At 50.5% G+C, this 25,043-nt stretch overlaps 1 protein-coding gene across 3 annotated transcripts in view; it reads left to right on the forward strand.

Annotated features, from left to right (window-relative positions):
• Cuedc1 (CUE domain containing 1) overlaps nucleotides 1-25,043 on the forward strand; it is a 99,299-nt gene that overhangs the window by 53,931 nt on the left and 20,325 nt on the right. For 2 of the 3 annotated variants that reach the window (XM_029483845.1, XM_029483846.1), the window contains one exon: nucleotides 22,470-23,079. In XM_029483845.1, coding sequence (XP_029339705.1) covers nucleotides 22,738-23,079 — 342 coding nt within the window. In that variant the 5' untranslated portion in view covers nucleotides 22,470-22,737. Of the gene's footprint in view, nucleotides 1-20,715; nucleotides 20,815-22,469; nucleotides 23,080-25,043 lie in introns of those variants that run through there. The other variant, XM_021177905.2, reaches the window with a different exon arrangement.

Raw genomic sequence — 25,043 nt, forward strand, 5'->3', positions numbered from 1 at the left:
TGCAGGCCATGGGAAGAGTCCTCATCAACAGGAGTGCCATTGTATCCCAGCCCACTCTGTACAGATGGCGACAGAGCTCCTCTGTGCTAGCCAGGATTTCCTGTGTGCTGATTGCTGTCTGAATGTCCCAAGTAGTGTTCCCTTGTATGCCTGCTTCCCAGTCCTCTAAAACCTATACCTCATTCTACCCAAGGATACAGGATGCACCTCTCTCTCTCTCTCTCAATCTGTGTGTGTGTGTGCAAAATATATATAACTGTCATCATTTAACCTTAAAAATTAAATTATATTGATTCAGTGTGTGTGTGTCCCTAAAAGTGTGTGGAGATCAGAGGACAACTTACAAGTCAGTTCTCTCCTTCTGTTATGTGGATCCTAAGATTAAATTCGAATAGACAGCCTTGGCTGGTACCTCCCCCCTGCCCCCCCCCCAAACGTCACTCTGGGCCCTTGGTTGGTTGGTTGGGGCTGAGTTATGTCTCGAGTAGCCTAGGTTGGCCTCCAACCTGCCATGCAGCTAAGGATGATCTGGAACCTCTGGCCCTCCTGCTTGCACGTCCTGTGCACTGAGATGACAGGTGTGTATCATTACAGATGGTTTGAACAGTGCTGGGAATAAACCCAGGGCTTCATGTGTGTGGCACACACTCTGCCCACTGAGCTACACCCCCAGCTCCGTAACCGTTTTCTAAGGCCCAGCTCTATGGCATTTAGTGCATTCCCTCTGTTGTGCAATCATCACCGCTGTCCATTTATAGAACCTTATCATTATCCAGAGAGCTGTGCACAGTAGATAACTCCCCAGTCCCCGAGACCCGGAAAACCTCTGATCTTGCCTGTTCTGGGTGTCTCATGGGAGACAAACCATATACCGTGTGTCCTTCAGGTCTGGCTTATTTAATTTAACATATTTTCAAGGTTCATTCATATTATAGCATATATCAGAATCTCTCTCTAGTTGAGTAATGTTCCATTGTTGTTGTTGTTGTTGTTGTTGTGTGTGTGTGTGTGTGTTTGTGTGTGCTACCCTTTGCTTATTCATTTGATGGACACTTGAGTTATTTCAGCCTGTAGGCTATTACGGGCAGTGCTTCTATCTATACTGGGGTAATGACCTGTTTGAACCCCAGTTTCAACTCTTTTGTAATGGTACCTATGAGCAGAATGACCAGACCACATGAGAATTCTGTTTTCCACTTTTTGAGGCTCTAGCAATCATTTTGGCACACTGAACCTCTTTATATTCCTCCTGATACTGCATTTAATATTTTTAAATCTTTTTAAGCTATAGAAGTAACAGGAGGAGCCTGGTGTGATGGTACACATCTGTGATCCCTGCTCTCATGCAGTGGAAGGAGGAGGGAGGATCAGTTGAGGTTACCTTGGCTGCATGGCAAGTTTGAAGCCAGCCTGGGCTACCTGAGGATCTGTGTTAAAAATAAAATATCATGGCACATGCCTTCAATCCCAGCACTCGATCGAGGAAGAGGCAGGTGATCTCTTTGAGTCTGAGGCTAGGTCTACAAAGAGAGTTCCAGGACAGCCAGGGCTGTTATACAAAGAAACCCTGTCTCAAAAAAAAAAAAATTAACGAATAAACTAAAAATAAATCAAGGTGGCCTTGTACCCCAGCACCCGTTGCTTTTGTTAGTTGCTGCCACTGAGAGATAAGACGTGGGTGATTTCTCTGTTGGCACATGTTCTCCAGATTGCAGTCTCTGTGGAGAATGCAGGGTCGGTTGAGCCTTGCACTGGAAGCTAGGATCCCAGAGCCACCTTCCCACAGTCTCAGCTTTTCCTAAATCACCCCCGCCCCCCTGTTGCTCTAATAAGCAGAGCTGTGAGCTCAGTCTTGCTGGAGGGCCACCCACCTGGCCTGAGGAGGTTGACAGACAGGTCAGGCCACCTTCCCCTCTGGGAATACCAGGTTTCACTTCAGCAAGGAACTCAGCCAGAGTTTGGGGTGTGTGGGGGGGAGCAGCAGGCTGAGTGTGGGGGTGCATACACATTCAAGTGCACACAAACACAAGTCCACACCAGGCTCTAGCAGTATTAGAGGGAAGGATATTCACTATGAGAGCTTAAAGGGGCCCCAAGGCACATAGTCCCTTCCCATGCTCAGCAAGACCTATTTAGGTCTGGCACAAAGCCACCCGGGAAGCCAAGGCCCAGCTTTTGCCAGCACCTTTCTCGGCAGAGCCCTGGGCAACTGCTGGGAGAGAGGACACAGAGGCCTGGAAAATCCATAAACGGAGTCGTCAGCCCCTGTGTCTTGGCCCCTTGACTCTGTTTATTGCTTCCTGCCCCGGAAAGCCCTTTACAAACACAGCCGCTTTGAGGGGGGCTGGGGGGGTGAGTGGGACCTGGTGGGTGGCCTACTCACGCTGGGCGTCCAGAGTGCCCAAGGAACAGCATCTCTAAACAAGCCTACTGACTGCTGTTTGTCTTTGGCTGCCACCCTGTAGATTCCGGGTAGCAGGGTAGGATGGGGATGGATGAAAGGAGGGGGTGCTATCTAAGAGAGCTGAGACCCTCAGAGAAAGGCAGCGCCCCAGAGAGCTTTTTATTTTGTCATTGACAGAAACTGGGCCCTCACTTCTAATTTCCTTCAGGACTTCAGGGTTAAGCTCTGATGAGGTGTAGGCAGAAATAGAATGAAGACTTCACCTCCTGGGGACCTTGCAAGGTGGAGTGGGGAGTGGGGGAATGGGTGGCCATTCCCTAGGGCCTGTGACCAGCCTGAGGATTTCATGTAATCCAGGCTGGCCTTGAACTTGCTATGTAGCATAATTGGAAGCATGCACCACCATGCCCCACATGAAGCCTGTCTTCTTATTGTTTACATTGCTGTTGTAAGAACAGAGGTTTTAGCTGGGCGTGGTGGCGCACGCCTTTAATCCCAGCACTCGGGAGGCAGAGGCAGGCGGATTTCTGAGTTCGAGGCTAGCTTAGTCTACAAAGTGAGTTCCAGGACAGCCAGGGCTATACAGAGAAACCCTGTCTCGAAAAAACCAAAACCAAACCAAACCAAACCAAAAAAGAACAGAGGATTTTTTTGGTTTTTTTATTCACTGACTTTTCTCCCTGGTAACCACATTCCTTCCCTCCCTTCCTCTTTCCTCAGAATTAACTACATCTCATGTCTTTCTTACCAGGGCTGATGGCTGAGATGTGATTCTGTGGGTTTGATTGTTGTTTGTTTGTTAAAGGAATTTGATTATTACATTTATTTATTTATTTATTTAATTTATTTACTGTGTGTTCAGTGGCTGCCAGGAGGAGCAGGGAGGGGAGCAGAGGGTAAGGCTATATATGCTCTGGCATGCCACATGCTTGGTCAGAGAACAACTTTTGGGAGTTGGGAGTTGGCTGGCTCTCTTTCCTTTCACCATGTTCAAGCCTCCAGGATTGAATTTAGGTTGCCAGGCTTGGTGGCAGGTGCCTCTTTCCCCTCCCCCTCCCCTTCCCTTCCCCTCCCCCTCCCCTTCTTCTTCTTCCTCCTCCTCCTCTTCTTCTTCCAATTCTTCCTCCTCCTCCTCTTCCTCTTCTCCTTCTATTTCTTCTTTTTCTTCTTCTTCCTCCTCCTCTTCCTCTTCCTCCTTCCCTTACTCCTCCTTCATTTCTTCTTCTTTTCCTTCTTCCTCTTCCTCCTCCTTTTCATCCTCTTCTTCCTCCTCCTCCTCCTCTTCCTCTTCCTCCTTCCCTTACTCCTCCTTCATTTCTTCTTCTTTTCCTTCTTCCTCTTCCTCCTCCTTTTCATCCTCTTCTTCCTCCTTCTCTTCCTCCTTGTCCTCTTCCTCCTCCTCCTTCTTTTTCAAGTCAAGGTATTAAGTAGCCCAGGCTAGCCTGAAACTTGATTTGTAGCTGAGAGTGACCTTGACCTCTTGGTCCTCCTTCCTGCATCTTCCAAATATAGGACTCACAGGCATTTACACACACACCCCCACCCCTCTGCCCCCCCAGTGGAAGTCTGGCTCTGGAGAACAGCTGCGGCCCTAGCAAGCTGCCTCAGTTGCAGTCCCAGGGCTACTGATGCCTACGAGGACTTTTGTGGATGTTTTTCTCTCATCTGAGAACAGGACAGGGTGGGATGTGACACCTGCCTTCTTTAGGAATGCTGGTACCCAGGCAAGCAGCCTCCCCTCAGATAAATGGCTGAGGGGATATCTTCCATCTCACAGATGCTGGCTCCTTCCAGAATCTTCCTCATAATGCTCGCTTGATCTCCCTGACCTAAAACCCTGCTTTTCTACCCTCTACTGAAGCCTCTCTGACTTAAAAAGTTTTGGAGCTAGCCTGGTCTGTACACACTTGTGCTATCCCAACCCCTGCTTTGTGTGTACTGGGACCCGTGGCTTGCTTATTCTTTTCTTACTTTGTCAGTGCTGGGGGCCAAAGCCAGAACTTGGTACAGTGTCCATGATAGACAAGCCTTCTACACACAGCTGCTGCACTCCCTGCCCTTGGCTTTTCTGATGGGATTTCACAAGAGAGCTCAAGCTGGCCTTAGACTCCTGCTCCTCGTGGCTCTCTCTGCTGCTCCAGTGCTGTGATTAGTGGTGTAGGCCACCATGCCAAGCCTGCCTGTGTTTGAAAGGTGGCCTGTCTCTGCCAACTTCCACAGGGAATCTGTGTTTTGGTTGGGCAACTCTGAACATGCCACACCCTCCTAGCTCCTTTCTGAAAGTAAAATAGTATACAGTCCTTGCCGAAGAACAAAAGGCCCTCGGCTCAGGCCTGCGTGTTAATGATTTTCAAGTGTGGCTACTTCCTCTTGCCTGGCCTGACTTGCACTGGCAGCGGGTGGAATGTGCCTGCATTAGTAATATGTGAGGAGATTCCAGACCGGAGCAGGGAGGCCCTGCTTCTGACACTAGAGCTTGGGACGGCAGTGGCAGAAGCGCTAGCTAATGAGCTGGGACCCTTTTCTCATCCACCCCTACCCCCACCCCATTCCCGGCTTTCCTGCTGCAGCTACACACTCAATGTCATCCAGTCTAGCTTCTGCTCCAGGAGGACTGCAGGGGACACTATTGCCAGGTTATGCCTTGTGCCTAGCTCTCCTCTGCCAGTATCCCATCTGCCTGAGGCAGACATACAGAGTTTGTTGTTTTAAGTAGTGGGTGTGAGATTCAGGGCAGAAACCTGACCTGGTTGCTCCCTGGCTATGAGACCTTAAAGAATTACCTTGTACCTCAGTTTCCCTACATGCAAATAACAGTTCCCAATTTTCAGGGTTCCTGTGAAGAGTGCCCGTGACTAGCCTCGAGCCTGGCTGATGCAAAGGCTCCTGGACTTTCTAGTTTTACAAACTATTAAGTGGAGCAGCGCAGTCACGGCGGGCAGTCAGCATGGCCAGAATGGAAGTGATTTACTTTAGAGTCCGTAAATGACAAGATCAGCAGATCTTGGTATAGTCCCCAGACGTTTCTCACTGTGGAGCTTGGGTTTCCGTTTCACCTCCTAGTTCCTATTTGTTCGTCCCTTTAGACAAATTTTTAAAGATTTATTTACTTTTTTACAAAATGATGTCTTCGTATGTCTGTCTGCATATGGGTATGTGCACGGGATTGCAGGTGCCTGAAGCATCTGGATTTGGAGTTGCGGGCTGTTGTAAACCATCTGATGTAGGTGCTGAGAACTGAACTCAGGTCCTCTGTGAGAGCAGCATCCGCTCTTTACCCCCGAGCCTTCCTTCCTTGCAGCCCCTGTCTGCTTTCATTATTTTGTTTGCACAGGCTCACCACAGATGAAAGTAGTATGAAGCTGAATTCCGTCCCATGGTGGACTGTGCTCTCTGATGGAGAAGCTACAACACCCAGGAAGCTCAGCATGTTTGTTATGTACGGTTGAATGGAGAGGCAGGGCTATTGCTTATATCTGAATCAAGGAGGCGGAGTTTATAGCATACCACTGGATCAAGGAGGCAGGTTTAGTGAATCTTGGTAAAAGCCATCTCTACAGGGGTGCAGTCTTCAGGCCATATGTAGGCAGAACGGGGAGAAAGCTATGGCAGACACTTTTGGCACACACTATTAACATTCCCACTTGGACCAGAGGACAGCTTTGCCCTCTGAGCCTCCGGAGGCTGGAAGACTTTGCCAGTTTCCCATCAGTCTGAGGCTTTGGTCCTAGACATGGCTGATTCTTGTCAACAGCTCGCATGCCCTTATAATTTCACACACTAGAGCATCCTTTCTTCCTTACCCAGCTCTGGTGATCTGGTGACCAGCTACTCTGTTAAGGACTTATAGATTTGAAAAGTGGTCATCATCGAGCACTGTTTGATCACTAGCTGAATGTAGTGTTATCTCTTTCTCGTGTGTCTGTGTGTGTGTGTGTGTATGTATGTGTGTGTGTGTTGTGTGTTGTGTGTTTGTGCACATGGAAGCTAAGGGTAAATGTGAAGTGTCATTTGGTTTTATTTTGTTTTTCATTGGACTGGAACTCACTAAGTGTGCTGAGCTAGCCAGTGAGCCCCAGGGATCTACCTAGCCAGGTACTAGGATTATAATCAAATGCTACACATTTTGCATGAGGCAGGGTCTCTAATGTAGCTCTGGCTGTCTTGAAACTCTCTATGTAGAACTCACAGAGATCTACCTGTCTCTGCCTCCCCAGTGCTGGGATTAAAGGTGTGAGTCATTATGCCTGACTACAAAAATTGGGTTCTGGGGATCAAAGTCACCCCTCATGCTTGGAGGGCCACCACTTTACCAGCTCAGCTGCCACCACAGCCCCTATATTGCGGGTGTTTCCGCTGCTGTTGTTTCTTTGTGTGAGACGGGGCCTCACCATGTAGCCCATGGCTGGCCTAGAACTCTCCACTTAGATGAGGCTAGCCTTGAACTCATGGAGGTTTGCCTCTGCCTCCTGAGTACTGGGATTAAAGGCATGGACCATTATATCCTATTTTAATGGTGACTGTGAAGCCATTCAAAGACCAAGGAATGTCTTAAGGCTTCTAGAATGTTCTAACAGCTGCTGGCTGCTCCTCATGCTGTCTCCCTCATGTCTGGATAACCTTGCAACCCATCTGTATCCTCTGCACCTTGGCTTTGTCCTGTGCTAGGAGGAAACTCATGTCCACATACCCCAGGCTGCGGCTTCCCAGGAGAGACGGAGCCTGTGCAAGTTTGGGCTTGTGAGTGAGTGATTTGGCAGCGCTTTTGTTTGATGACTGTTGACTTAGCCCAGGTGTGCAGACCCAGTGTTTACAGAACCCTGGTTGGCTCTGGGCTGGAGCTGGAATGGAGAAAATAGATGTTCCGGGGAGGAGGGAGAGGGTGTGGATAATCCAAAAGCCATTTGTTTAGGGCTTGGAGCCAGAGATAAGCTGTTTCTGCAGCTAAATCAACCTAAATCAACCAGACAGGAATTCTTTGTAATGAGCCTTCAATGTATGTTGACCTAATAATCCTCAATACTTACTCCATACACATGTGAGCCATCTGGGGCCTCAGAGATGCACGGGGATGGAAGGGCTCTCAGAGTGCACAGGGTCTTCCCTGACCATTTTCGCAGGAGGTCTAAAAGGTGAATAGACTTGCCCAAGGCTACTTGGCTACTTAGTGACAGAGCTAAAACAGAATTCAGGTCTCTAAACGGCATCACCCTTTAAGACGACAGTCCCATGTGACCATGGATCGGAATGGCTAGGATTTGTGAAAATGCAGGTTCCCTCGACTCACACTCCCAGAGGCTGTATTTAATAGCAGCGGAGAATGTGTCCTTAGCAAAGCCCCAGGGACATCTGATGACAGTGAGTGCCACACTCTCCACAGATGCTACCAGAATGTACAAAGCATTTGCTTCCCAGGCTGTAGGAAGGCGCGGATGCATTCCTCGAGGCCGGAGAGAGGGGCAGAGCCAAGCTTTAGTTATTTATTTAGCTGGTTTTGAGACAAGGTCTTATGTAGGCCTGACTGACCTTGAAGTGCTATATGTAGCTAAGGATAATTTTGAACTTTAAATCCTCCTGCCTCCGTTTCCGTACTATTGGTGGGATAGGTAATGTATCACCATGCCTGTGTTATGAAGTGCTGTGGCTTAAGCTTGCGGCTTTGGAGTTCCATGCATACTAGGTAAGCATTCGATGGACTGAGCCATAGCATCAGCCCCTTGCCTGGCTTTAAAGCAGAATGCAGGTGACCAGAGTGTTAGGAGATCCGAAGTCTCTTTTCTGCCCTGTGAGGCAAGGCTGGTTAGAGTTGGCCAAGCTCTGGACAACTTGTAGCATGCACCTGACTCAGTGTTCACATCTATAAAATGGCTAGAGGGAGGTGCACGGTGCACGATCTTTTTAGATACATTGTCGTGAGGATCCTGTGGCAGGGTGTTTAAGGAAGGTCTGCCACAAGACATCTACTGACAGGTTCTGGGTGATGAGTAAGTAATTGCTGGGTGTGGGTGAGGGCGGCTTCTGCTTCAACTGATGAATTTCTACTGACCGATCCAGTAGAGAGACAGGGGTTCTGGTTCTGTGATGAAAGTGTCCAGGTCCTTCTGACTCTGAGGGACTGAGATGCAGTGACCTTCTGCAAAGGTGTCACTGTGGGCTATCACAGTGGTGTCTTTCCCTGGTCCTGACCCCCACCCTCACCTGTGCATCCTAGGGGTTTTCAGTGATTTGCCCAAACAGAAACTGTTGCTCTTCATTTTCTGGAAGTAGAAGAGATCCAGGCTCCTGGGAAGCCAAGGAGGCTGGTTGAGAGACTCCAGGGATGCCTGCCCCTTCTCTGACTACCCGTTTTGAGAGTCAGAACTACAAGCCCAGCTGGCCCTAGGCCCTTGCCTACCATCCTGCCAAAGGCTGGGCTTGCAGGCTGTCTGTAAGCAGAGCCTTGGCTGGAAGGCCACTGCCGGCTTCTGCCAGTTCTACCCTGTCAGGTCAGCCTGACCCCACCAATGCTATAAACACGATAGTCACAGATAGCAGCTGGGGGAAGGGGTTCCTGGGGGATTCTGGGGCCTCAGGTGGCCCTGCCATCAGTCTGCTGAAGCGAAAGCCATGCAGAGAGAGCATCAGGAAGTAGGTGGGCTAGTGGTACCCGTGGGTATATGTGCGTATAATTTCAAACCAGCCTCAGAGCTGGGTGAGGAGAGAAGCAGACCAAGTCCCTGGGATGAGAGAGAAGGGATTTGGAAAAGACGCTGAAGAGGGTGTCTGTCTGGGACGGTTGGCCTAGAATAAGCATGCGGCACGGCTTAAGTGCATTGCTGAGTGTGGCAAGGAGCAAGAGCCTGTTAGCACACATGGGCCTGTGAGCTGTATGTTGGAGGGAGCCAGAGTGTGTTCAGGGAGAGAGCCCTGGTTCGGGATGCTAAGGATCTGCGTCCTGTCTCTCCAGTTACTGCTCTCTGACCTTTGGCCAGTTGTACCTTCTAGAAGTGATCACATGAAGTTGCTGCTCTGTTTGTGACCACAGGGACTTCAGAGTATGTGTGTGATGGGGATGACTGAGAACATCTGACGGGGAGGGATGCTGGGTGCTCCCAATTGTAGAACAGGAGCCCTACAACAACAAAGCTATGGAGGGAGGAGTGTCAGAGGGACCGGGGTGGGGGGACCAAGGCAAGCAGGGAGCAGCCAGTGGCTGGGGAAGTAGCTGGCTTGTACTCTAAACAATCCCATCAGCCATCTGTGCTGGGCCTCTCTGGGTGGAATTTCTGACAGTGTCCTGGCTGGTGTGTGTGTGTCCGTCCCTCTCTGCTGCAGCTGCTGCCCGCTCCTTTGAAGTCCAGCCACCCCTGTTCCTCACCCTAGCCTGTCATTCCTGAGCTGCCTAAGCAGTGTTCCTGAGCATGTAGACTGTCTCCTAGAGCCTGAAGACCCTTCCCTAGAGGGCAAGCTCCCCAGGAGCCAGCCTCCTGTCTTAATGGCAGAAAGGCTAGGCCACCCAGAATGGGATAATAATATTTGAGTTACTTTCACCTTACAAACTTCTTTGGAGTCCCGGTCTGGGCAGAAGGACTGTGGGTCCAGTTCCCTGAGGGCTGCAGGACCACCCATGCTGGGGCTTCTATGCTTCATGTAGTTCCTCTGCAAGACTGGATTGGGCCTGAGATCGCAAACTGTTCCTGACTCCACCCCTGCTGTGTAGTTTGGAGTATGCAGGACTTATGTCAGTCCACCACGAGTGCCCCTCAGAAGGCCCACCTAAGAGGTGTAGGTCTCCTTGTTTTGCAGACGTGTGGAGAGATACAAGTCACCTAGACACTGGCAGAGGCAGGTTCTGTGACACCCACGTCCTTTGGTCTCCTATTCCAGCTCAACACAGGCGCCACCAACCACATCAGGCCCTCAAGCCCAGGTCCTGTCTCTACAATGCTGAGGACAGGGACACCCCACTGTCCACTGGGCCTTCATTTTCCCCTTGTTGTCCTCTACTAGGAATGAGCAGGTCCCTAACCAAGGTTGGGGCAGAGGGGAAATGCATGCTGGGAGCTCAAGCTGTCCCAGAAAAGAGTGTACCCAAGCAGCTCCAGGTGACAGGGCTGGTGGGGACTCTAAAGCTGCCTTTTTTGTTTGTTTGTTTGTTTTGTTTTGTTTTGTTTTGTTTTGTTTTGTTTTGAGACAGTATTTCTCTGTGTAGCCCTGGCTGTCCTGGAATGCACTCTGTAAACCAGGTTGGCCTCGAACTCAGAGATATGCCTGCCTCTGCCTCCCAGGTGCTGGGATTAAAGGTGTGCACCACCATGTCCAGCTATGCCCATGCCATTCTGCTCTGGGCTGGCTTTCTTCTTGAGACTTTTTCTATCCTTGATGTCTTCTGTTGCTGTTGTTTTATTTCCAGAGATAGAGCATATAGCAGAGGTGGGTAGAGCTCTCGTTTTACCTCATGCAGGAAGGTCAGTCATCCCCGGCCCTGCATAAAATGGGCGTGGCAGCACATACCTATGATGTGTAGGAGGCGAAGGCAGGGGGATGTGACCCTTAAGACCATCCTTAGTTTATGTAGCAGGCTGGAGACAGCAAAACATTTACTTCGATGTCCGATGGTTGATTCAGATTCTGATTCCGTTGCTATGTGATCCTATGTGAGTCAGTTAGCCACTCTGAGCTTCAGTTTCCACATCTATAAAATGGGTAGAGTGATGGTTTCATTATAGTTACTTGATGAGATGATTCACAACGACATTGAGCAAGTGCCTGTCCATAGTGAGTACTCATAGGTACTTTTATCATAACTATCAAAGAAGCAGCTCAAGGGGCCAGAATTGTGGCTCACTTACATAGCACATGCTTATCAGGCCTGAGGTCCTGGGTTCAATTCCAGCAACAAAATAAATAATTGATGCCCATTGTGGATAACATACATACTCAAAAAGAATGGAGAAAATCACTGGTACTGCTAGTCTTTTGATGTTCTTAGGGCTCTTTACATATTTTCAAATAAATAAATGAACATGGACAAACATTTTGAAAGTATACAAAAATCTTAAGAGCCCTCTGACCCTCTCCATAGACATGTGCAGACATTCACCATCCTCAACCCCTTCCATGGCACACTACAGTGTCACAACTAAACTCACAGGTGGCCTCATTGCTCCTCTAAGTCTCAAGCAAAAAGAGACACGAGGTGCTAGAGAGATAGCTCAGTTGGTTAAGAGCACTGGCTGCTCTTCCAGAGGTCCCAAATCCAAATCCCAGCAACCACGTGGTGGCTCACAACTATCTATAATGGGATCTGACATCCTTTTCTGGCATGCAGGTGTACATGCAGACGACCATCATTTCACCGACCTCCTACTGGAGGAGATTTCTAATAGTTCTGATTTTCTGCTGTCCCATGACCACAAGGCTCAGTTTTCTGTCCATGTTAGGCTTGGGTCAGTATAGGAACGCTCCATAGAAGTGGGATTCCTGAATCAGTGTGTGGGAGCACAGGGCGCATCCGTGTGTCAAGTAGAGATATGGGTTGGGACCTTTCGATCCTTAGGCTCTCTTCTGCCGTTCTGAGCCGAGCATCCCCCACCTGCTGTTACTTGGTCTAGATTTTCCAGGCATGCTCAGCTGTAGAGAGCTGACTGTCAAGAGAGCCCCTGCCGTTATCCAGACTCCAGAGCTCATCTGTAGACCTTGCAGGCCCCTCTATTCAAACTGTTGGGCCCAGGCCAACATGAGCTCACTCCTGGAGCCGGACCAGCTTCCTGGCCCTGCACCTGAGCTGCTGGTGACCTTTTCTCCAGGTCTGGGTCTGGACAGCTTCCCTTGGTCCCAGGCACGTACATGTTCCTGCCAGTCCCTGGGGTGGAGTGGGAAGCAGCCCCTCTCCGCCCAATGAGGTCTCATCTCCTCAGCCCAAAGTTGAACTGTTGGCTGAGTTGGCTGCGTTTGTTGATAGAGAGAGAAGCTGTTGTGGAAATATTCTCTAACCCGCCCAGGTTTTGGTACTAAACAGTCTGTTACTCAGGCAACTTGACAGCTTTGGTGGGAAGGGGAATCGGAGCTTGGTAAGAAAACTGGGTTTTGTGAGCTTTCTGTTCTTCTGATACAACTTGACCGCCTGCCCTCTCTTCCCTTGCTCCCTGGACTTGAACACTATTTCATAACTGGAAGACCCCTCTCCGGCCCTCCTCAGCTCCCCTAGGGTTAGTTTGTGCCCTGGGATTCAGTGCTGCCCCCAGTCTGGCGATCTTTGCCGTGTGCTCCTTCTCTGTCCGTTCTGTGGTCTGTGCCAGGGAACAGAGTGGCTCTCCAGCCTGACGGATGCTGTGTTGAATCTGGAATCAGACAGCTTGGGTTCAGATTTCAGCTTGGCCACTTAGCCATGTGACCTTGAGCAAGTGTTTCACTCTCTGTAGCTCACTTTTCCGTCTATACCATTGGAGAGGGTGGGGGAGCATTTACTGCATAGGACTGCAGAAAGCATAAAGAACATTGATACACGTGAGGCCCTTTGCCACGGGTGCCTGGTGACGAGAGAGGCTCAGGCGGTGGCATCAGTCATCGTGGCTACGATGCCGTTATCATTTGTTGGTGACAGGGTTCTCACTATGTAGCCCTGGCTGGCCTGCAACTCACTATGTAGCTCAGGCTGGCCTTGAACTCACAGAGGTCTGCCTGATTCAACTTCAGGTACCGGGATTGCAGGGTGTGAACACCTGGCCTTAAAAATAATAGTATCTGTTATTACATTGAATTTATTTGTACTGTATGTATGTGTGCTTAAGCTCACTCAAGCACACATATGAAGGTCAGAGGACAACCTGCAGAAATGAGTTCACTTCTACCATGTGGATCCTGGAGGTGGGACTCAGGATGTTAGAGGTGGTGGCAGGTGCCTATACCCACTGAGCTACCTCACTGGCCTTATTTATTTATCTATAAGACAGGATTTTACTATATAGATCAGGGTGGCCTTGAACTCACAAAGATCCTCCTGCCTTTGTGCCTTTGTGCAAGGATTAAAGGCACGCACCCACCCCCACACACATACTTTAGTTTTCTGTTTTGATCCTGGGTTCTCCCAGTGTCAGCCCATTTAGCATTCATCCTGTGTTTACAGGTATGAGCCACCACCCATGAGCTTAACACAGGAGCTGGCTGTGTTATGAATGTCTGCAGAGCTTCATCGAAATGGAAGAGGGACTGGACTCCTCAGGGCACCTTTTATGGCTGCTAAGTGTCAGGGCAGGGATGAAGGATGGTGTCCTAAGGGCTGGCTGAGGATCTAGGGCCAGATCTGCCCGTGGGGGAGGGATCTTAACTTCCTTTGGAGTCCTTTGCCCTGGTGCCTCACCCTCAGACGAATGTGGCTACAGATTCGGTCACTTGTGTTGATGCAGGAGAAGGAAGAGTCAGGCAAGGTTCTCCTCACGAAGCAGAGCAGATCCACTTAGATAGAAGGAGGGGATGCAGAGGCGTTGTGCCATGCGCTAGTCCTGGGTATGGCCTAACCTCTCACCCTGCTAGCTCTCCAGCCTGGAAACCATGTCTCCTCCTAGCAGAGAGTTTGGGCGTCTTTTTTTTTTTTTCTTCTTCTTCTTTAAATTTATTTTTCTTTATGTGTATGTGTGTGCACCTCTGTGTATACCATGTTTATGCAGGTGCCCACAGAGACCAGACGAAGATTTTGGATCCCTTGGAACTGGAGTTTCAAGTGGTTGTGAGCCAGCTAATGGATGCTGGTCCTCTGCAAGAGTAGCAAACTCACTTAACTGCCTAGCCATCTCTACAGGACACACCCTGCCCCCTTTACTCCCCACTCCCCCGCCCCTTTCTCCTTATCCCCTCCAGCACTTTCAAAAAAAAAATCCTCTGAAAAAGAGATGACTAACAGAGAGGTAAGGGACCAACCCAGGTCACACAACAGGGCGTGGCAACAGTGTTTTTCCCTCGGGTTTCCCTCCTCCCGCCATGTCCAACCTGGCCTCTTGCTCTGGTTGCTGCGCCAGGGTTAGAGAATGGGCACAGGTGTAGCTGCCCTGCAGTTCTGGGGGCTCTGGGAATGAGGCAGGCTTTGTTGTCGTCCGAGCAGCTGTGACCGTTGGGGCTGAGTATCCATTAAGCCGTTTCCGAGCCCTGGGCGGGAACAGGAGGCTCGGCATTTAAAGGTCACCCGGCTTTTGAAGCTACAGCGACATTAATAGCTTGTGAAGAAAACAAGCCTGTGCAGGGGCCGGAGGACAAGGCGGCTCTGTCAGCGCTGCCCCTCCTCCCCAGGGTGCTTGGCCACACACACGCCGGCGCGGGCGCGCGCGCACACACACACACACAGAGACCATAGCTTCTACCTCTTGCTCATCCACCTCTCCCTCCTTCCTTTTCGAGCCTCTTCAGTTCTGATGCCTTAGAACTCAGCAGACTGCCCTGCACCCACCCCCACGGTGTCCGAGGTGACAATTGTATGAGGAGGCTGCTGCCGAGCCCAGCAGCTTCTCTGTTCACACCGCGTCACCCACTTAAGGTTTCCCTGGGACTTAGCCACATGACCTCATTCTGACCCCTCTGGCCCTGGTATCATGGAGTCTTGCTGAAGCAGTCAGCCTGGGCAGGGTACAGATGTCACCCTTCAGGTCTGATAGCTTGTCTTGGGGCTCTGCCGCAGCACTGGCTGCCCAGGGTTCCCAGTCCTGGTAGGTAGGCACTGGAGGATAAAATGCCTTGGGTGGATTAATTCCATCTTCTGAGGAGAGAGCATAGAAAGTGGTGTCTCGCCTGCAACCCCACCCCCACCCCTTTCTGAGATGCTTGTGCTATCCAGTGGCTCTTCTGTCCTCCCATCAGTCCCGAGGGTGGGGGATGGGGCACAACAAGGTTCTGGGAGGGCAGCTGCGGTTAGCCCTTTCTCAGGAGCTGCTGTGGCCTGGGCCCTGGGACACCACCTAGTGGCCTGGCCTGTTGGTGTCACTGGGCTATGCACGGTTCCTAGGCAAGAAATGAGTCCCTTAAGACTATTGCAGGTGGACCAGATGTTCCAAACCCTCCTCATCCACTGACAGAGAGGAAGTCTGGGGTAGGTGGAGACGAGAGAGAGAGAGAGAGAGAGAGAGAGAGAGAGAGAGAGAGAGAGAGAGAGAGAGAGAGAGAGAGAGAGAGAGAGAGAGAGAGAGAGCTGGCCCACAGCTTCATACCTCCTTCTGGGCTCTCAAGTTCTAGGTTGACCCTGTTCCAGCTTGGGGAAAAATGCAGTCAAGTTGGCTGTGGGAGAGGCACTGTCTCCTGACCCCTGGGGTTGATTGTGTAGCTGTCAGAATTGTGTGCCAGGAGAGAAGGCCCTGATGACAGAGAGAGCTTGTGGGATCCAAGCGGCTGCTGGACTTTAGACACCCATAGTTGGTTACTGTGTTACCCCACCAGTTGCTTCTCTGCTCGTCCACTTAGTTAGCACAGGCTGACTGTACTGGGTGCTTTGTGGACACTGGGAGCTCCACACTGGATGTGGCAAATCTGCCCTAAAAAATGCTGATCTAGTGTAGAAGATAGTCACTGGCAAGTGCACTGTATATGATGTTTATGACAGAGGATGACAAAGCAGGGCAAAGGTCAAGGAATGCCGGAAGACAGACTGAGCTGACAGGGCAGACTCCCTGACAATGCAGCAGGGATCAGAAGGAGGAGAGAAAAGGTGCTGAGAGAACCTAAGGTCCCGAAGGAGAGTGTAGGTTTGTGGGTCAAGTGATCTGCACAGAGTGCTCAGGGTGGCTGGATGAACGGCAGCCATGTCAGTATGTGTCTACGTGTGTCTGCATGTGTCTCTGCGGGTGTACCTGTGGGCATACACCTGTACTTCTTTTGCTTGTGTCCCACTCGGGCTTTGAATTTGCTACGTAACTGCGGATGGCCTTGAAGCAAGTGTTTCTCCTGCCTCCGTTTCCCGATTGTTGGGATCACACGTGTGCATCACCACACCTGGCTGATGCAGTGCGCTGGACTGAACCCAGAGCCTCCTGCGTGACACACAGGCACCCTACTGACTGAGCTGTGTGCTTAGGCTCCATACAGACACGTTTGAAGGCAGGAACACAAAGGGTCTTGTAGACCATGGTGAAGTTCTGGGATGTGGTCTAAGGACTAACAGCCAGGGACTTTGGAGGTAAGGAAAGACATGTGGCCATAACATGCAGTCCACAAGGAGACAGGGAGGTGGCAGAGGACAAGAAGCCACCAGGTCCCGAGGGACAGTCTAAAAGGCAAGGAAGATGGGGATTGTTATGGGTTGAATGGAGGGTGTAAGGGATACGTTCTTTTTGTTTTGTTTTTTGTTTTTGTTTTTGTTTTTGTTTCAAGACAGGGTTTCTCTGTATAGCCCTGGCTGTCCTGGAACTCACTNTGTAGACCAGGCTGGCCTCGAACTCAGAAATCCGCCTGCCTCTGCCTCCCAAGTGCTGGGATTAAAGGCGTGCACCACCACGCCTGGCTAAGGGATACGTTCTTAAAGATGGGCTCCAGGCTTTGACCTCAGCGGGCAGAGGTGGTGCATAGACAGACAGGAGACACAGGCAGGGTTGGACCAACGTATTCTGTCAGAGCTACTGGTGGGCATCTGGGCAGAGACCATAGTAGGTTGCATAGTTGTGGTGTAGAGGGAGTGTCTGGAGGAAAGGCAAGACCAGGAGCTAGCATGCAGCTGGCAGAAGATATTAAAACCACAGGATTTCCTCAGGGGGTATAGCATGAGGTACCAAGGCCTCGGAACAGCCCACCACAGCCTGTCCCAGCAGGGACTTCCTCCATCCTAGGAACCCAGATAAGTTCCATCGCAGCATCTCTCTCTCACACACACTGCTTCTGCCAGAGAGGAAGACGAGGTGCTGAGACCTAAAATCACTTCCCCAATCCCCACTGCCCTCCTAGGCTCACATACGGGCCCAGCCCTCCGATCCTCAGGCTATCTTATCCCTGGTGCAGACCTGGCCATCAGCTTCACGAACAGGCCTTCCTAAGGCAGGAGGCTGGCTGAGCCACACTGGGGCAGCCTGCCCACCTCCCTGGGCCAGGCTCCAAGTGACTCAGGCCTTGCCGCTTCTCACACTCCAGTTGGAAGTTCGAAGCGGGTGGCTCTGGGCCTGGCTCTCAGGGCCCCCGGGGGAGGACAGGTATGAAGTTTCTGCTTCCAGGTCCCGAGGTCACCCACACCCACTCGCTCAGGGAGAGGTCTAACGGGCCCAGCAGGTTTGATTCACTTCCTCCAGCCCAGCTCATCAGGGAATACCGTCCTGTTCCTTGCCCACAGGAGCAGTGGGTTCAAAGAGACGACCTGCTCTCTCCAAGGTCACGTAGCCAGGTCTGGGGCAGTGCCAGCAGACCTCCCCCCCCCCTCCTCGTTCTGTCTGGGTCATGTTTCCTTTGATGGAATGTCCTAAACCCAGGCACACGTGGCTGCATTTCTCGGGCTCCTTGGCTCTCAGCCCTGCAAGCCTTACTTGGCATGTTAGCTCTCTCGGGAGGTAGGGATACCAATTCCGGTTTTTCTACGTACCCACTAGCTGTGCGGTTTTGGACAAGTCACTCGACTTCACTGAACGATTCCTACCGCTCATTACAGAGTGGAGACGGGCTGGAGAATTATAATAAAGATGAGGGGTGCTTCGGTGGTGACAGGGGAAAGTGTCCCGTGCAAGTTCATAAGCCCAGGTCATCCGCGCGCCTCCTTTCTTTCATGCTTTTTAAACCGTTTTTATTTTGTTTTGTTTTGTTTTGTTTTTGTAGTAGGGTTTGTTACAAAAGGCAGTGTGACTTGGTGATTTTTTTTTCTCTAACGTTCCTCAGCCCTGGCCTCAGGCTGGCTTTAAGTTTAACAAGGAATAGAAAGGACAATGCGAGCCCCTACCTGGTGCTAGTTACAGCAGCCTGGGTGTCTCTGCGGCGTGCCTGTTCCCCAGATCCTGTTTCCCCGGCTTCCTGTTTCTGAACTACTTTCTCCAAACCCACAGAGCTGCCTTGGTGGAAAGAGCTAGGCTTTTCCATTGCCCACGCCATGTCCTTGAGCTCCTTTCTGCCTCTCCAACTGTGCTCATGTGGGGACACAGTTGCAGGGGCAGGTTTGGGTAGTCACCGGAACCAGGGTGTGTCCTGCTGCAGAGGCCTCAGGGCCTGGCTTGTGCCGAGAGATCCACATATCCATTAGTGATCTGGAGGAAGCCCTGGGTTGATAGCCAGGGGCTGGGAAAGAGCCCCTGTGGCCTCCCTCTTTCCCTTCCACAGGGCAGTGCACACTCCTACCCAAGCCTGCGGGCAGTCTGCCACAGGCTGAGGGCCGGTTTGTTTCCTCTACATGGAAACAGTGTAAGCCCCTAAGAGCAGGGCCCTGGGGTAAACAGTCAGTTCCAGAATGCCTTGCTGGGGTGTCTCAACACTCAGAGACCCAGAACCCCAGGGGCCTGTGAGAGGGGGTTCATGGAATAAATCTGAGCCCACTATTTTTCTTCTTTATCTTCATGGACTTGCCCTTGGCAGAGCGACAAGCCTGGTCTCTAATCTTTCTGTCTGAATTACACTCGGGGCAGGGAGGTGGTAGTGTATTCTCAAGGGCCTTAACCAGAGCCTCTGACCCCCATGTGTAATATCATCAGGGCTTGGCTTCTGGGGCCTGGTGGCCCAGAGGTTAGAGACTTGAGTGTAGGCCTCCAGAGTGGAGCACTCTTGACAGAAGCACTGAATTGCCTCAGACCTCCTACAGTAGGGGTGGGCAGGAGGGGAGAGGAGGCCATATGTATTTGGCAACTTTCTTGGACTCATTCTCACAACCCAATCCCTAGACTGATCATCCGCGGCCACCCTTGTGACATGACTGTGGCCTCCCTTGGCCGTGACTTGCTCCTCTGGGCAGGCAGGAAACAGAGGGAATGGGATGGTAAATCCTGGTTCACTCAGTTGACAAGCATGTCACGCGATGAGGTGGGTCTCTGTTGTGATGTGGGACAATGCCTACAACGTGCCATTAAGTAGATAAACGTAGTGGTACGGTAGTAGAAGTTATGGTTTAATTACATAGCAAAACAAACTTATGCACATGGTAGCATGTGTAAGGATGCCATACCTACACATGGTGTGGGCACATGATCTCATTAAGGAGTTCTCTCAGGGCAGGAAGGCACTTCAGTGCCCACTAGCTATTCAGAACCTGTATGCTTGTAATTTCCTACTTTCAACCCATCAGGTGGACACAGTGGTATATGGCTATAATTCCAGCACTTGGATAGTGAAGGCAGAAAGACCATGCGTTCAAGATCATCCTTAGCTACATAGTGAGTTCAAGGATAGCCTGGACTACATGACACCCTGTCTTTAAAAAACAAAAACAAAAACAAAGAAACAGACAAAATGCCTTCAAGATGGCTCAGGAGGTAAAGGCACTTCACTTACCAATAAGACTGGTGACTTATTGATCTCCAGGGCCCACCCACATGGTGGAAGGAGAGAACTAACCCCCAGGAGTTGGTCCTCTGACCACATGTGTGTCACGCCCTCCCTTCCACACACACACAAAATAAATGTAATTTTAAAAAAGTTTTTTGTTTTGTTTTGTTTTGTTTTGTTTTGTTTTGTTTGGTTTGGTTTGGTTTGGTTTGGTTTGGTTTGGTTTTGGTTGGTTGGTTGGTTTTTCAAGACAGGGTTTCTCTGTGTAGCCCTGGCTGTCCTGAAACTCACTCTGTAGACCAGGCTGGCCTCGAACTCAGAAATCCACCTGCCTCTGCCTCCCAAGTGCTGGGATTAAAGGCGTGCGTCACCACTGCCCAAGTTAAAAAAGTTTTTTAAAGTTCCAATCAATCCACCTCTCTGGAAATAGGCAAGCACCCAGAATAGGATTCCTTAAAAATATTATGTCTTCCAGGTGGCAATGGTGGCACACGCCTTTAGTTCCAGCACTTGGAAGTTAGAGTTAGGCAGCGGATCTCTGTGAGTTCAAGGCCAGCCTGTTCTACAGAGAGATTACCAGGATAGCAAGGGTTACATAGAGAAACCCTGTCTTGAAAAAAGCAACAAACATAAGAATGCTCATGTCCTTTTGAGGAAAGGGGGGAAGTAAGGTGTTAAGAACTCAGTATCACAGGTACATGAAGCCACTTCCTGAGTATGACCTCTGACCTGAAGGTTTGTATGGATGGATGCATTGATGGGTCTTCCCATCCTGGGTGGAGGGCCTCCCTACTACCACATCATCCCTACTTCCCTCTGACCCAATCTTTTCTGTCATGGCAGTCAGTGAATGGCCACTCTGAGTGTGACAAGGATTTGCTCTCGGGACAGTTTCTCCATCCGTGGTTAAAGCCATGGCTCCCATCCTAGAAAACAGAGACTAGGTCTGCATTTGGTTCATCAAGCTTAAGAATACCTTTAGAGGAGCTGCATGTGACAGTACCGTGGTAAGGAGGCAGAGGCAGAGGAAGCCTGACCTTGGGGACGGTGGGGGCTACAAAGTGATGGGAACAGTGGGGGCTACAGAGTGATGGGGACAGGGGGGCTACAGAGTGATGGGGACAGGGGGCTACTGAGTGATGGGGACAGGGGGTCTACTGAGTGATGGGGACAGTGGGGGCTACTGAGTGATGGGGACAGGGGGGCTACTGAGTGATGGGGACAGGGGGGGTTACAGAGTGATGGGGACAGTGGGGGCTACAGAGTGATGGGGACAGTGGGGGTTACAGAGTGATAGGGATAGGGGGGCTGCAGAGTTAGAACCTGGCACTGTTCTATAAGTTGCTGAACCAATTCAATCTTGGGATAAGATGGAGAAAGTCAGAGTCAGACTTTTTTTATTGCTTTGCAGTGTGTGTGTGTGTGTGTGTGTGTGTGTGTGTGTGCAAGTCGGGGGGCAATTTGTAGGAGTCAGTTGTCTCCCTACACCATGAGGATGCCAGGGATTAGACTCTGGCCATTGGGCTTTGTGGCAAGCACCTTTACCCACTGAGCTATCTCACTGGCTCCAGGTTTTGGTTCTTTAAGACAAGCTCTCTAGTCTAAGCTGACCAAAAACCTCAAGGATGACCTGGAATTCCTCATCCTCTGGTGTCTGCCTCCCAGGAGGTGGGAGTGCTGGGCTTACACTCCTGCCTCACCTAGTCAGGTTTTATTCTGTGGTGGGAATCTAATTAAGGACTTCATGCATGTGAGGCAAACACATCACCCAGTGAACGGCCATCCCAGCCCAGGATGGAGTGCTTTCAGACATTCTTGTCTCCTTTGTCTACACTACCAGTGACATCACCTTGGTTACCATTTCTATGCCAGGCTCTAAGAGGGCTGGGTGGTGTTCTGTTGTAGATTTCAGTTCCTAATCACGCTTGTCTTACAGTCCTATCTGTGCACATCCTTGTGATAGCCTTGGGGACGGGCTAGGTTAACTGTGGCAGGGAACTGGGTCTGAGGTGGAGCATGAACAAGACTTAGAAGTACAATATTCTTCACGACAGGTTTGGGAAGCTCAGTATGGTGGTGCATGCCTGTAATCCCAGCCCTTGGAAGGCTCATTCAGGACTGTAGAAGGCTGAGGCACCGGGATTAAGAGTTTAAGACAAGCTATGCAATGGAGGTGCACACCTTTGATCCTAGCACTCAAGAGGCAGAGGCAAGTGAATCTCTGTGAGTTGGAGGCTAGCCTGGTCTACAGAGGGAGTTCAAGGACAGCCTCAGCTATACTTTGAGTATGAAGTCAATATGAGCTAGATGAGACTCTATCTCAAAACAACAAAAAAAGAAAACAAAATAAAGAAATAGGGAAAGATTATATATGTATACATGTATATATAAGCATATATACATACACACACATATATATACATATATATATATATGTATGTATATATATATATATATATATATATATATATATATATATACACACATTAACATGCTTATCATGCACAAAGTTCCCGGTTCTATCTCCAGCATCCAAACTAGGGAAAACAGAGAGAAGCAGATTTTCCTAGGCTAGGTTGAGGTTACCCTCATTTCCTAACAGCTGACCACCAAAGAGTTCAGGTTCCTTTGCTTCAGCTCCTGACTCTGTCCCTCATTTCAGGTGACACCGTCAGTCCGTTGCAGCCCCCTGTGCCAGGATGACTCGAGGATGTGGATGATCTGGAGTCCATCTAAAGCCTGGCCGAGGTCCGCATGCCGCCACCACCCTGGTTCCTGTCCCCTAGCCCGGGCCGTGCATTCCCTCCAGGAGGAAGCACTGCAGTGAGTCTTCCCAGCCTGCGGAGCAAGCAAGTGGCCCACGACGGAGGGACCCCGGGCCAGCGGCTTCTCGGTTTGTTGGAAACATTTTCCCGCAGCGGCTCTGCAAGATGACCAGCCTGTTTCGCAGGAGCAGCAGCGGCAGCGGCGGTGGCGGGGCCACCGGGGCTCGCGGGGCCGGGACAGGGGCTGGAGATGGCAGCACTGCCCCTCAGGAGCTCAACAACAGCAGGCCGGCCCGCCAGGTGCGCCGCCTCGAGTTCAACCAGGCCATGGACGACTTCAAGACTATGTTTCCTAACATGGACTACGACATCATTGAGTGCGTGCTGCGAGCCAACAGCGGAGCGGTGGACGCCACCATAGACCAGCTGTTACAGATGAACCTGGAGGCGGGTGGTGGCAGCGCCTATGAGGACAGCTCGGACTCAGAGGACAGCATCCCGCCGGAGGTAGAGGCGGGGCTGGGAAAATTCACCTCCAATAGAGGTCCATCCTCTTTTAGCGGCTCTGGGTTGCTCCCAGCCTCAGCAACAGCCACAGAAGGCGGGGTGGGTGGTGGGTGGGAGGTATGGGGGTTGGGGTTGGGGAGGTGGGGGGGAGTCAAATAACCAACAAGCATCTCCCCTTAGGAAACCTAAGATCAGTCAGTGACCAATATTATGGATAGCAATCATGCACTCATTCAACAAATACCCAGCAAACAAGCACCTACTCAATTGTATACTAGGGATAGCACAAGGCCCTGGCTAAAGTCATAAGAATTAAGGTGCTTGTTTAAAATGTAGGTATATAAGCCCCACTCCAAAATTCTGACCCCTTAGTTCCAAGCCTAGCGTTTCCAGTGTGTATTTTCCAAGAAAGACCTTTTGTTTTTTCAAGACAGTGTTTCAGACTGTGTAGCCCTGGCTGTCCTGGAACTTGCTCTGTAGACCAGGCTGACCTCAAACTCAAAGATCTGCCTCCTGAGTGCTGAGGTTAAAGTTGTGTACCACCGTTGTGGGTTGCCCTGGGTTTATATTGTGATGTTAGTTCTGTTTCCTCAAGAGAGGCTGCCCGGATGAAGAATGGATCAAGTATTCAGGAAATTTCTTGTGACTCTTCTCCCCCATTCTAACTGGTCAATTAAAGGCTAGAGCCTGTGGTTGGACAATGGAAGGGAAAGGTGGTGGTCTTAGAGAGTAGAGGAAGGGTAGGGAACAATGGAGAAATAGGAGGAGGAAGGTAGATGGAGCAGAACCACATGGCCTGGAGAAGCCACAAGTAACAAGGGATCTCGTAGCTGGGGAATAGATTAGTGAAGTGGTAGATCTGCCCAATCTAGGCATACAGTTTATAAATATAATAAGTAGGTTGTGTGTGTTTTTACATGGGCTTATTCAGTCCTGAGGGTTAAACCCAGGGGTTCATACATGCCCTGCAATCCCTATGCCCACACCCCCAGCCCAGGATTTCCCTATGTGGAGGGTGGGGAGCGGGGTGGAGAGGAGCAGGGGGCAGGGAACATAAGGACTTACGTTTACTGTGTAGCTCAGGCAGACCTTGAACTTTCCATCCTCCTGCCTCAACCCCTCGGGTAGCTGGAATGACAAGCATGCTCTACCAGGCCCACCTGAACTCCACTCTCCCCAAAGTCCAGCCTGTGCTGGGCACCTCTAATGCTTCAGAAATACATCTTTTCGTGTTTCTCAAACTTGACGAGAGCAGTCAGTCACCTGTGTTTACATGGGAACTCTGGGCTAGATTTGACTGCAAAAACCCAGACTCCTTGGTCCTCCTGCCTCCCCCTCCCTCCCTTAGTGGGTGCTAGGATTCTTTCTCCATGGAGAAGCTGTGTGGGCAAGGATGACTTGAGCCAGCGTAGTGGTATTTTCTCCCCAAGCACATAGTGGTACAAGGGGGATGTTTGCAATGAGTAGATGATACTAGTGTTTGTGTGTATATATGTGTGTAAACCAGAGACCAGTTTAGGGTATTGTTCCTCAGGATCCAGCTACCTTGGTTTTGTGGGGCAGAGTCTCTTGCTAGTTAGGCAAAGCTGGCTAGCTAGTAGTTAGGGTGCTGCAGGGATTTACTACTGTCTCCACCTCCCCTGGACTGGCATGACTAGTGAGGGCCACCAGCTTTTTATACAGGTACCATGTATTGAACTCAAGACCTTGTGTGGCAAACACTGACCAAGCCATCTTCTCATCAGCCCTGTTGACAATGTCTTTGTGCCTCAGCTTTCTGTCCCCTTTTCCTCCGTTAAACACCCCTTTGACCTGCCTGGATTAGTCAATGGAAAGAACAGTGAAAAATCCAGACGCTTCTCGTTGAAGGGAGGCACGAGTTCACGTGCATGTGTGCGCGTGTAGGTGCATTCTTTCAGTGTGAGCTGAGACGTTCCCTGCATGCTTTGACTCTCTATGGCCCT

The sequence above is a fragment of the Mus caroli genome, chromosome 11 (genome assembly GCF_900094665.2).
Source record: "Mus caroli chromosome 11, CAROLI_EIJ_v1.1, whole genome shotgun sequence".
NCBI lineage: Eukaryota > Metazoa > Chordata > Mammalia > Rodentia > Muridae > Mus > Mus caroli.